The sequence below is a fragment of the Pleuronectes platessa genome, chromosome 7, assembly GCF_947347685.1.
Source record: "Pleuronectes platessa chromosome 7, fPlePla1.1, whole genome shotgun sequence".
NCBI classification, from domain to species: Eukaryota; Metazoa; Chordata; class Actinopteri; order Pleuronectiformes; family Pleuronectidae; genus Pleuronectes; species Pleuronectes platessa.
In genome coordinates, this window is record NC_070632.1 from 17,121,321 (window position 1) to 17,134,767 (window position 13,447).

General features: G+C 44.9%; 3 protein-coding genes across 5 annotated transcripts in view; 1 reads left to right on the top strand and 2 right to left on the bottom strand.

The window, feature by feature from the left end:
* The window catches only part of reln (reelin), a 97,472-nt gene extending 90,567 nt beyond the window's left edge, over window positions 1-6,905 (top strand). Inside the window, exons 62-64 of the mRNA XM_053427803.1 lie at window positions 48-245; window positions 774-872; window positions 5,969-6,905. Coding sequence (XP_053283778.1) covers window positions 48-245; window positions 774-872; window positions 5,969-6,065 — 394 coding nt within the window. The 3' untranslated portion in view covers window positions 6,066-6,905. The remainder of the gene's footprint in view (window positions 1-47; window positions 246-773; window positions 873-5,968) is intronic.
* Window positions 6,906-8,794: 1,889 nt separating this feature from the next.
* Window positions 8,795-9,181, bottom strand: bncr (bouncer). The gene has a single exon (XM_053426026.1). The coding sequence runs from the start codon at window positions 9,179-9,181 to the stop codon at window positions 8,795-8,797; it is 387 nt and encodes a 128-aa protein (XP_053282001.1).
* A 2,180-nt stretch (window positions 9,182-11,361) lies between these two features.
* On the bottom strand, window positions 11,362-13,320 carry LOC128444936 (small integral membrane protein 29). Of its 3 annotated transcripts, none has more exons than XM_053427652.1 (5): window positions 13,205-13,320; window positions 12,826-13,026; window positions 12,713-12,738; window positions 12,509-12,614; window positions 11,362-12,399 (listed from the first exon to the last, which is right to left on the bottom strand). In XM_053427652.1, the coding sequence occupies exons 2-5, from the start codon at window positions 12,979-12,981 to the stop codon at window positions 12,346-12,348; spliced, it is 342 nt and encodes a 113-aa protein (XP_053283627.1). In that variant the 5' UTR covers window positions 12,982-13,026; window positions 13,205-13,320; the 3' UTR covers window positions 11,362-12,345. The 3 variants fall into 3 exon arrangements, with proteins under 3 accessions (XP_053283627.1, XP_053283626.1, XP_053283629.1); XM_053427651.1 differs by having other exon boundaries at window positions 12,826-13,086; window positions 13,205-13,313; XM_053427654.1 differs by having other exon boundaries at window positions 12,826-13,102; window positions 13,205-13,291.
* Between the last annotated feature and the right edge of the window lie 127 nt (window positions 13,321-13,447).

Here is a 13,447-nt window from a genome sequence, read left to right on the forward strand (position 1 = left end):
TTATGTTTCTAACCTCTCCTTTACCTTCCTTCTCTGTCCCCCTGCAGTAAGATCATGTTTGTGCTGCAGATCGGCAGCGTGGCACAGACAGACAGCTGTAACATAGCTCTGGATCAGGCTGATACAGTCGATAGAGCCGTGCTTCTGCAGTACAGCGTCAACAACGGAGTGAGCTGGCATGTGATCGCCCAGCACCAGCCCAAAGATTTCATAAAGGCCCAGAGAGTCTCCTACAACATTCCACTGTGAGTGGCACACAGAGACATGCAGATAAGAATCTCAGTTTAAATCAGCACTGTGTAACTTTCTCTGAGCAACAGCGCCCTCTAAAGCCACACATGGTGATTGATTATGTTGGGCTGCGTGTCAAAGCGATTAAGTGGTTTTCACGTAGAGAAAAAACAAAGCTTATCAATCTCTGTACTTTTTAGTCCCACTCACTGAACTGAAACACAACTAATGCTGGAGATCATGATATTCCTCATGAACTCCAGCTTCCTGAACCTGTAACAAATATATCAAACTCTGTTAAGAGAAAAGTTTCCTCGCTGAATATTGCTGATAAACACTGTTTTTTACTGACGTGATTGCTCTTTAATTTGCTGGGTCTGATACTGGTAAATGTAAACAATGACAAGTTATAACTTGTATAAAGGGTACCTTATTAACCCAGTATAGAAACATCATTAGCTTTGTTTTGAAGCTACAGCAGTAAAACGTTGGCATGTATGTTGACTCTTGCTGAGCCTACAATGTTTCCATGGTCTCTCCAGAGAGGCGAGGGTCAAAGGAGTGATGATGCGATGGTGGCAGCCACGCCACGAGGGTGCAGGACACGACCAGTGGGCGTTGGACCATGTGGAAGTCGTTCTGTGAGTACCCAATTCCCAGCAGGCCCCCCGGCCCCCCCAGGCCGGCCCCGAACAGAGCCCCAATCTGACCCATCTCCACCTCTGCCCCAGCCTCACCCGTAAAAAATAATCCCATCTACTCCACACAAACACTGAGATGCAGTATATGGACAAATAAAACTGCAAACACATCCACCTGCGTGCTGCTGACCAACTACAACAAACCCCGTTCAGCACTCGCTCGTTAGAAACGGTCATCGCAGCTTCTGAGGTCAGGCAAGCAGGGTAGAAAAATGACTGCAGTGTGCTTTGCTGTGATGGGTTCTGTCTGTGGATGGCTGCTCTGTGTCTGACAGATCCACTCCTGCTGCCAAATCCTCATCTTTTCAGTGTCTGGCAGAACACGTGCATCTTCCAAATAAAAAATTTGTACAGAATTAGTGCATTTCCACTGAAATGACTAACGTCTTAAGTATATAGTATATAATCCTACTAATAACCAAAAAAGCAGTACATCAGAGGGTCGAGATTTTCCTTGAACAATTGCTACACTTCCCACCCACAGTTTTCTGTGGTAGTGCTCTTAATCCGTTCAGTCCGTATCGGCAAGCTTTCAGAAGACGTGCAGAAATAAGTGGATTGAAGACTCCATCCGTTTCTGTATCTATCGTTGAGTATGAATGAGCCAGTAGATGTCATCATCATTATGATAAGTTTAAGCATTCCCTTTTTTTATGAATAAAAAGAAAACACAAATATAACCAAATATATAGATCTTGAAAATAATACACTATACTTGTCTTTACTTGAACAAACATGAATAAATATATTGGCAAACATTAACGCAGAATCCGATATGTCTGTGAAAAGCTCATATTGGCTTTATTGTTTTTTAATGAGCCAATTGATTAATCAACCAGGCTCTGAACCAAGAATACAGAAATAGTGCAGGTGACCTCACATCTGAGCAAGTGTCTTGAAATGGCATATTTTAGTTTTGTACTTTTCAATTAGATTTCATGCAAAAGTTTCTTTCTACAGAAAAAAAAATGTTCTTACAAATTTTTAATTAGTTTTGATGCAACTTAAAAACACACTCAACAGTCGTCGATTGTTTCTCTATTTATTCCCCCCCCCCCTTTTTTGACATTTATCTCTGCATTGTAGTTCTCAGCCTCCAGCAGTTATAGATTATGTTGGGCACTGAAGATATGAAGATGGCCTCAGCTAACATTTTCTTAACATGGCAATATCATCAAGCGTTCTGAATGCATTTCCTGCACGTTGCTGTGGGTATCAGAGCAATGCTGATTGTTCATTTCAATGTGTACCCGATGCATTTCAAATGCTGCGCACAACAGTTGTGTCAGGCGTGCTGATATTTCATGTTCAGATGCACACACAGTATAACACACACTCATGCCTTACCTGAGCTGTCCCCTGGTCTATGTGGCCGTGACCTGTCACTCCCCGCCCTCCCTCCCCTCGCACTTGCACGGTTTTTCGACAGTGTCTGCTGAAAAGAGTTCTCCGTGATCCTCACACTTTGCTCTGTTGTTTATTTCTCTCTGTTCACCACTCCTCCACTCCTTCACACATTCTTCCCCTCACTCCTACACCTGCTCAATCTTTTCTTTTTATTGCTCCACGTGCCTCTCGTCCCTGCCGCTTAATGTCACCGCTGTGTTCGATCACTCCTCTGCTTGTACCGCCTCGTATCCGACCTTCCGCCATCCTCCTCGACCTTCTGCCATCCTCCTCCTCCTCCTCCTCCTCCTCCTCCTCCTCCTCCTCCTCCTCCTCCTCCTCCTCTGTCCCTCCTCAAATCTCTTTCCCTATTTTCTTTTCCCATTCTGTACAACAACGGATGGATTTCTGATGTATATCTTGCTCTCTGTCTACATCTCTAAAATGTTTCTCACCATCCCATCTTCTTTGTTACATTCTTTTTTCTGTCTCTCACTGTTTACTCTTTTGCTGTCTTTCACGTTCTCTTATTTCCTCATCATTTGTCTCCTCCTGCTAACGTTCACTCCTTCATTGAACCTCTGACTATCTTTCCACCTCTTCTCTTTCTCTTCTCCTCCTCCTCACTCTGGGCCCCTGCCTCCCCAGGCCGGGGTTCCTCCCCTCCCAGACCTTTCTGCGAGACAGCAGTCCCCTCCTCCTGCCTCCCCCCTCTCGCGCTCTAACCTCTGCTCTCTTCTGTATTCTGCTCCCTCTGGCATGGCTGTAGTGTCAGGTAAGTTATCCGCCTCTTCCTGAATTCAGCCCCCTCCCAACCTCCCTCACCCTCCTGCCAAACCATCTCTTCTCCCCCCCGTCCCACTGCGCCAAACCTCCCACAATTTCACCGACGCACACAACCCCCACCTCATTATTACCACAGTCATCTCCATGCCCTCGGCTTAAAATCCAGCACCAGGCGGGTCAACAAGCAGACCAGCTGTTCGCCAGGTGGAGGTTCACTGATCAAAATTATCCGCAGATCAACACTTGTATAAATATAAACCATTTTTGACTTTGAAAGGTGACAGCTATTTTATTATTGCCCATGTCCCCCCTAAAACGATTCAACAAAAAGTCACCGAATGAGAAACAGGTTCAAATTAAATTGCGTTGATTCTCAATGTGTCCTCGAGGCCTTTTAAATGCACTACACACACACATGTTACTGGTTCTGTGTTTGTGTTTATATGTGTGATGTAATCCATCACTATACCTGTTCCTGTTGTTTTGTTGTGGCTACGACCCCTGCTAGCAAACACATACTGTATATTTCTTTGATCCTAATTGAAAAACTGGAATAAATTCAATCAAGCTGCACCAAATTCCACACACTCAGAGATACCAGTTGTCTACAGCTACATCCACAGTGCTAAGTTTTCATTTCAAATCAGCATGGCTCTGCTACGGATGGTGGCGTCCTCATCGACACTCCAGTGCTGCTTTCTAGTTTGAACGAGCAGAAACTGAGATGTGGGAAATGGTGGAAAAGCCGACATTTACAACCTCTTGCTGATTGGGGTTTTTTAGTCATGACATAATCTTGGCTCGTTCGCCAGGCTCCTATCACATGACCCCTTTCCAGAAGAAAACAACTGTCATTAGTCTCGGCTAGAACACAACATGGATAATCAATAACAAGAGTTACTTATGGCTGTTGCTGCTTCTTGTTTGTAGCCTAGATCTTTCTCAACCAAATACTTCCTGTATTCAACGGGACACCGATCATAATATGTGTTTTTAGTCGTTTACTTTGGACAGGGATTAAAACTGAGCCAGAAGGATTGTGTGGACATGAGATTGTTTCAGTTAAAGTAGTTTTATGGATGTAGCCTAAATGGACCTTTTTCTTTTTTATATCCATTAATTATTCTCTGAGAAATCAATGGAAATCTTCTGACAGGCCCATCTCACAATGTTAAAGAAAGTGACAAGCAAATCCTGGCTCTGCCCCTTGATCTAGATCTGCATCAATACTGAATTCTTCCACCAAGTTTAATCTTACTCACAAACAAACTAACAAACCAATCAACAAACAGACCGGGGTGATGAATAGTTTGTGGGTCCAGGGTTTATCTCACTCTTTTTTTTAGCCCATCCACATCCACATACCAAAATCAACTACAACGTAGGGCATCTCACTCCGCTGTGTTTACAAATGAGTTTCATTGGACTAACAACCTCCATCCAGCTCCTTGCATGGCTTTGTGGACCAACTGTTGTGACAGCTCTGCATTCCCTTTTCACTCATGGCTGTGGGACTGTCACATGACCCTGAGCCAGGAGCTTCCTCCTCACTGGCCCTCTGACCCCCTTCAGACCTGATGTTATCATCCAGCCTGAGTGATCCGATCACAAGTGGTCAGCGCTAAGTTCAGGTCTGCATGAAGCCAAACACATCCTCAGTGCATCTTCAGATCCGATCACAAAAAGCTCATTGGACCGCCCACTTCGCTAACATCCATGAGTCAAACGTTTATCTTTATGCTCCTCAGGCCCATACCGTCATATGGTTGTAGCCACAATATCAACCCTGACCAACACATAATTATTTCTATTTTTTCAAATGGGTAAAATCATTGTAGATCATCTAATCTTTTCGCTCGCTATATTCCTCTCTCTCTCTCTCGCTCGCTCCAACAAGCACACACACAAACACAAACCTGGTAAAAACAACATAATTTGGTCTTCGAGAACACAAATGATGGGGACGTTATATCTTAGGGAGCCGGAGTCACATCAGGGTGTGAACAGATGAACTAACCACTGCTCACTTGTGATTGGATCTCTCAGGGCGGACGTTAATACCAGGTCTGAACAGCGTCTCTTAGCTCTGACCTCATGTTAGAAACACACACACACACACAACAGTTTATCAGCCATCCCTCCCATTCCACCTCCACAGCCATCTCTCACTCACACACCCACACACATCATCCCCCTACCCGCCACCCCCCACCCTTCCTGAACCCCTGCTTCGCAGAGGCCCCTTGCCTGCCCTGGCTTCACTACTGGCTCACTGTCACCGCCCTGCTGGATGGAAGAGGCAATGAACAGGCTAAGCAAGCGAGATCGTCCGTAGCTTTTTCTGTGTCTCCTTAGTTTCGAAACCACCCCCGTCTCCTCTAGCGAGCCTGCACTCTCTTTAGTTATTTTATTTTTCCCCGGTTTACTCTGACCTCAAACACTCATAGTTCCCCCTCTAGTGTCTGTGAAAGTTGATGTTTGTAAATATCGTGTTCCGTGTCTCGTCCTGTGACATATGGTCTGCCATGATGTAGCTAGTACTGCACTGTTCACTGTCTAGCCGCCTCTCATTCGTACAGAACATAAACAAATTCAAGTTGTTTAGAGTAGCAACACCCATCCTCCGACCCACCAGACCCGTGCAGTCGATGAGTGTTTGAGGTTTTGGCTGAAACATGTTTAAAAATACCAGCATGATGAACCTGGATGTGTGGGAGAATACGACAGCCGACCAATCATGTGTTAGCGTGCATGCATTCAGAGTGTGTGCATGGAAAAGTGTGGATTTTTAGCGCCCTGTTCTCTGTGACTAACTCTCACACTCTCTCCCTCCCTCTTTCACTGTGTTTTTATCCCCCTCGCAGCACCCGCAAACAAAACTACATGATGAACTTTGCCAGACAGACCGGCGTGCGTCACTACTACAGCCGCAAGAGGCGGGCACTGCGACTGCGTGCCTGAACCCGACCAAGAAGGAATCCGCTCTCTGACCTGCCAAGCACACATCGACCCGCCACGCACATCCCTTTTTTCTCCTGACGTCATATCGCCCTGCTGAGTCACATCCACCGGTGGATTCCAGTCAGCCTTAGACTCCCCTCGCCCATCTCGCCCTCCACCCTCTGCCAGCAACACGGACCATCCAGTCAGTTAACGCCGGCCAACCGCGGCCTTCCCAACCACACGGGTTGGCGGGAATGAAACTCTGAGGAAAAGGAGTGAAGCAGACATTTTGTTAAGTTTTTCTTTTTCGTGGAGTGTCAGGGGGGTTTCTAGTTGTTTTCTAATTGTTGCTGTGGTCCCCGTTCCCCACCTACGACATCCCTCCCTCTGGCTAACCCTGCCCATCACTCCCCCTCCTCTCTCCTCACCCTGCTTTTCCTGCCACACTGTGAAACTAGAGAGATAATAAAATAATATATCACTGCTGAACTGACCAGCCAATTGGAGAGGCGCCTCCCTGTGGAGGGGGAGCGGGGGGGGGTGTACTCCACTCAACTGCCGCCAAACCAGTCCGTCAGGAGAAAGACCACAATGATGATGATGATGAAGACGATATCGACCCATGAAGAGGAAAACCGGTGAAGAAGAAGAAGAAAAAAAAAGTACTGTGTTCTTGCTGTTCTGTGTGTCTGTGGGTTCTTTTCGTGATGAGTTGACTGTGGTGTTCCGTTCACTCGTTCGTTCGTTTTCTACTAATTCATATGCTTTTAAGGTGGGGGGAGGGACAGAGGGAGGGAGTGGGGGTGCTGGGTTCCGTTTCCTTTTTCCCTCGTTTTATCCGGGACGGACGTGGGCCGGGGGTGGGGTGGGGGGGGAAGCCCGGCCTCCTCTGTGAGAAGGAACGACAGAATGATTTGCACGACAGGAAAAGGAGAAAATAAGAAAAAAAAAATTAAAGACTGAACAATGCTTTTTTTTGTTTGTTTGTTTTTTTATAATTTTTTTATATATATATGTTGGTTCCCGAAAATACAGATATTTATGGTAAATGGTTCTTCACGTAACCTATTTAAGATGCACTGTGCGTGAAATCTGTATGTTATTTTTTAGTGTTAAGTTATTAGGCAGTTGAGTCCGGCTCTCAGACTGCATCATCTCCCCTCTTCCTTCTTCTCTTGTGCTGTTTCCCCCCTTTCCATCTCTCTCTCTCTCTCTGCTGATTTTCTGAAACTGGAGTTGAGGCTCTATTAGTGTTGTTTTTTGAAGTCTGTGTAATATGGACCCTCTTGCCCTCAGTGTAACTCCAGTATAGCAATCTCCTGTATATATATGTATATCCACTATGGGGAGACCCAGCAGCCTTATAAAAGGGAAATAAAGAACTGTCCAAACCTCATACTGTACACGTTGCTGTCAGCTGCTCTCTTTCATTGTAAGGGATAAGCCTGGTGTGTGTGTGGTGTCTATTTACTTTGTCTTACTGTCGACAACTTGCCTACTTTCCTTCTGTCTGTCACAATCCACCAAACCCAGTAAACCTATTGGGGACTGTTTTCAGCAGCGGAATAATATACATTGGTTGATCATTGAGTATTAACATTACCAGGATGGTGATTGTGGTTCTGACATGGTAAATGGTCTGTATTCACATGGGGTTTAATGCATTAAAAGTCGCATTCACCCATTCATGCAGCGCTAAGTGCACAGCCATCAGATCCAATTTGGGTTCAGTATCTTCAACACTGGAGGAGCCAGGAATCAAACCGCCGTCCTTTGGGGATATGACGACCCTCTGTATCCGCAAAAGCCACAGCCATCTTTAAATGCTGTCGTTCGCCTTGATAAAGCATCTTGACAGTGTAGCGTGCTGAAATGTTTTTATACATCAGAGCAAGTTCACTCAGAAGAATAAGTTATATTAAGATGTGGAGACAAAAAGCTTAATCGTGTTGGATCAGAAAATGCAGAATTTCCAGCCGTACTTCCTGGACCATTTAAGCATAAACCCTACAGGGAAAGTGAGGACCCTTGGCTTTAAACTTGTTTTAGGGTTAGGCATTGAGTTTGGATGGTTAAGGTAAGGGACTAGGGAATGGATTATGCCAATGAGTGTCCTCACTAAGATAGAAGTACAAACATGTGTGTGTGAGAGAGAAAAGTACCTGAAATATATTGAAAACTATGTTTGTCACTCATTACAGCTCATACCCCGACCACCAACAGTCCCTTTTTGAAATTTAAATTCACTGGATCTGCATCAAATTGCACACAATCATAAAAAGATCTGTCCCCTAAATATGCCAGATTCTTTTCATAGAAATAATGGAAAATGTGTTACCTCACGATGTTAAAAAACCGCCTGGAACTGCCTCTGCCTAAATTTAATAAGATCTACCACATCCTTCCACTAAGTTCTTTGGTAATCCATCCTGTAGTCTTTGTGTAATCTTATAAACCAACTGACCGGGGTTGAAAACACAACCTCCATGGGGAAGGTATAAAAAAAAAGAACCACAAAATGTTCAATTTAAAATATTTATTCACAAACACTCAAACATTATAACAGCAGATTAGATATTAAAATGACTAAAAAGTATATGTTGACATCTGCCCTCACTGTGGTGCACACCTCAGTGTCAGACAACACTGGCCTTCATCATTACTTCATGTTGAGGCTGCAGAGATCTCTTCTTCACATAATCAACCGTGACCTCAGATTAAAGACTGAGGTCATCGGGAGTCTGTGGTCACAAGCTGCCGACCGCCACAGCTACACTGACTAGTGTTAGAGTGATGGAGAGGAGACCGGCTGTGACCGCCGGGCAGGAGTTGCAGTACGGCCCGTCACAGCAGGCGTAGGTCATGGTGTAGACGGTTCCCCTGAAGCGGAGCTTGTGCACCTGCTTGCAGTCCCTCTTCGCCATGCAGCCCCTGGCCGACAGGGCGCTGTGATTGCCGTAGCGGCCGACTGCCTTGTAGCACAGCTCGTCAGGAGGGCACTCGGTCACAATGAGCTCGACCTCCGCCTGTTTGTCCAGGACGGGGCTGTAGTAGCACCGCAGGTTGTCACACAGCACCGAAGGGAGGACGAGGAGGTGGAACCACAACGCAGGAACATGCAGGAGCTGGAACATGGTCAGCCTGCAACAAGACATTTCACAACCTCTGGTTTTCTGGCATCAAGGCCTGCTGTTGAAGTTAATAAACACAATACGTCAGAGTACATTCAGGATTAGGTATCAACCTTCAATCGTCTTAGGGCACCAGAGAGAAAACAGTCGGGGTCAAGCTGTGTAATCACAAGTTCCCATCACCCAACTTTCATTCGCACCCTGTCCTGCCTTGTACCTAGAAACTCCATTCGTCCATTTATACCTTGAGGCTCACAGGAGTTAATTCGCACCCATAAACATGCAAGCTCCACCGGGATTCAAACCAGGAACCATCTAGCTATGAGGAAACAGTGCTGATCTCCACATCACCATGTTGCCCGTCCTAAAAACGTCCCCAAAATCTGAAATTCACTGCTCGTCCCTGTGATGGAAATCTGGAGATACAAGAGGCTGGAAACAACAAAGTTATCTACGTATATTTAATAAGGAGCTTTCTGCAGAAAGGATCAACACAGGGAGACCACAAGGATCTCAGAGTGAAGATGCAGAACAGTCAAAATCACACATCTTATATAGCAGGATTTAGGGCTGTCCCTCTGAGCCAATCCAGACAGGTTCCATGGTGGGGGAAGGAGAGAAATCTAAACATTAGCAGCTGATTTACATGTGTTTCCTTAGGTGATAAGAAGACATACCACTACTTCCTTTGATGGGTAATTAAGTAACAAATGGTCTCACCGTATTTCAACACTAACAGTCCCGACCATAAAACAGCTCAAGTCATAAAAGTCTCTTGTCAAGGCTTCAAACACTTACTATCTAAATACAAAATAGTTTGTCAACCTTGCTTAGTTAATTTTTTTTACTACATCCCAGACTCGACCGAGCTCATCCACAGTCACACAACAATCAGAAGAATGATTTCAAAGCTTTTGTTCTGAGCCGAACACATGTCAGTGATGTTTCCTGATTGTCACATTAGAAGACTGTGCCTTCTGATGCTAGAAACACAATTTATCCACACAGCTTATATATTTTTTTAAAGCAGTACAACAACGACTCACCTGCACATTTTTAAATCCAATAAAAAAAATCTGTCGAAACAAGTTCAAACTCTTCTCCAGGTGAACTCAGCACAGACTCCAGATCTCTCTTCACAGACCACGCCCCCAACACACCTGCTCTAAATATACAGCAACTACACCAAAGAGGCATCGGATTGTCTGTTTCTGCTTTTATTGTGCTGCATCCATCAGTAACCACACGGATAATGTCAGCATTTATTCATATATATTATTTTTTTTTACATCAGGGGGATGGCTGACAAGTCCACCCTTTTCTCTCTGGAGTAAAAAAAAAATGGTAAAGACACAAAACACAAATTCATTCACACGTTAATTTATCAAACAACATGCAACACATGTTCCCAGTCAGAGACTCAGTTGACAGCTTGTGACCAACAGGCCTCTCCTGTGCAGCCTCCTTGTTATGCAGTGTCAGGTACGTTGTTCCCCAATGATGTGTAGTTTGCACACGAGTCCCAGGCCTGCCCCCTGAGAACATCAGTGATGTTGGCTTTATGCAGTATGTCCTTAATCATCCCCAGCAGCTTCTTCAGGCCGGAGTCATCCCTTGGCGGCCCGTTGCATTTGTCCTTGCAGCAGCAGTCGTGGCTGACGTTGTACTTGACCCCCCTGTGAGACATGAGCTCGTGGGAGCCGCAGAGTTCACCAGCCAAGCAGCCCTGAGCGGACAGCACGTGGAGGGCGCCGTAGCGGGCCGTGGAGCTGGAGCAGCGCTGACTGGGCAGACACTGGCTGGTGAAGTTGCCGCAGGATTTGCCCTTGTGCTGCAGGGGACAGAAGTTACAGAGCAGGGTGTCCATGCTCAGAGCAGGGAGGAGCAGAGCTGTGGCCAACAAGATGGAGGTGAGGAACCAATGTGGCCCAGAGAGACGTCTGACGTAAATCCACACACACACAGGACTGATACACGATGAAGACATGCTTAGACGCAACAAGTCCCACTCATCAGATGTTCAGTGGAGGTGTGTTGTTCACCTGTTGTTCCAGAGTGGGATCACTCTTCCTGTTTGTCATGAGGAGCCTCAGCAGCTGATTAACAAACAGAGACAGCTGCGACTCTGAGGCTGTTTGAGCACGAGTCATAAATAATTTTAAGAACAAGCACAAAACAAGAAATATATTAAATTTTGGTTTATTGACAAAAAATCTATTTTATCTTATGTTTCAAAAGACTTTTACATGATTTAAACTGATTTTCTGAATGAATGAAAATGCCTGATTATGCTGCCATCTAGTGGTTGGCTCTGCAAAACTGTCATTACCATGTCAATTTGTTTTTATTATTTGGTCTTTTTCAATGTACTGAAACAGCTTTTCATACTAGATCACAAATATGTATTTAAATATACTTGTCTACATTTGTAAAACATATCAGATACTACAATGGCCCAACATTCCCCTTATGGAACCACATTTAAATTCACTGGATCCAGATTCTTATGTTTCAATATTTTATTGAGGCAAAAATGGTGTGACATCACACAAGTAGAGAGCAAGCATTATCATTTTCATCTGCAATTAAGGGGGCAATCCAGTGAAGTGGCCAAAACCAATAAAGGGTTGTGATAACACAGATAAAAGGGGGGGGGGGGGGGGGGGTGCTCACATCCAGGCTGATATGCCTGATTAATGAAGATCCCACACGTAGAACTAAGTTAGACTCTGCTTGTGTGGTTCGGGTTGTGACCCTTAGGCATCAAATGTGGGAGCTGGCCATGAGTGTTGTGGACAGGAAGTAAGGCTGTTCTGGATATTCTATTTGGATCTGCACACACTTAAACAATGCACAATAAATATCAGTCCCTTAAACATTTTAATTTATTAATCAAGATCCAGGAATTATCCTTCAAGAAATCATGGAAAATCCTGAAAAATTTTTAAGAACAATGTCAAAAAAAGTTTTTAAAAGATCAAATCCTGGATCTTCACCAAACTGTCGTGGGTTCTTCCTTAGGTCACGTCCCATCCTTCCTCCAGGTTTCATGGAGATCTGTTCAGTTGTTTTTGTGTAATCTTGCTTCCAAACAAACGGAGGTAACAGAGTCTCACAGAAGAACTCTGTGTTCTAAATGGACACATTCTTCTTTCTTTCTTGTCTTGTCAAGTTCCATAACCAGATGAAAAGGAGAGTGTTCCCTCCTTGTACAAAGGCTCCTACAAAGAAAAGGAGATTTAAATATGATATGATAGAAAATGTAGGTTTCATTGATGTCAAGTTGATGTCAAGTCAAGTTGTCAAGTCAAGTTGAGGCGGTTTGCTCACAGCCAGTTCCTCCTCCTCATCCCCCACGTCAGCGTCCCTCCACTCGTCTTCCTCGGCGGGGTCGTAGGTGTACAGAGGAATCAGCCTGTGACGTAACTCGTCTAATCTGAAGCAACGAAAGAAACTCGTAAACCAAACTGCGACAGAACAAAACAGGATTAAAATGATCAGAAAATGCTGCTTAAATCACACAAACCCACTCACCTTGATTTCCGCCTGATATACAGAACCTGCAAAGAAGAAGAAAAACACACACACTTAACACTGAGCTTAGAATTCACAATGGAAACCAGCTCAAAGAACAGAAGTGCTCTCACCACTGCAGCAGCACATCCCATCAGTGTGAGCAACAACAAGGGGACAAGGACACTGTAAGCAGGAAATCCAGGACATCCAGGCGCTGCTTTTGTGGGTGAGACATTTGGAGTAGTGTAGTTGGAATACATTTCCCTGTGTCCGATCTCCTCCTCCATCGGTCACACAGCACACCCCTCCGCTGCACGCACCTCAGCTGCCACCTCAGTGAGACATTCAGGGGATCAGTCGCTGTCCTTCTCAGAGAAAGGCCACTATGGGCTCTATCGACCAGGAAGGCTCCGAATCATTACCACAGAGTCAGACAGGCACACAGCTTACTGTGAGCCTAGACTCAGTGTTTACATCATGGTCAAACTTTTTAAGATTATGAAATCTTACCTTGTGTATCATATGTGGAGTTTGTGAGCGCATGTTTCCCTTATGTGGTCCTCAGTTCACATGAAGAAACACACACACACACACACAGCGCTTAAATACCCCAACCTGCTCAATCACATTCCTGTGTGAGGAGTAGATGTGACGTGCTCTGCCGGCAGCTCAACTGGATCCACGTGTCTATTACTGTAAGTGCAAAAGAAAATAGATTGTTCCTCATTAGAGTGAAACCGTATTGAAAATGTA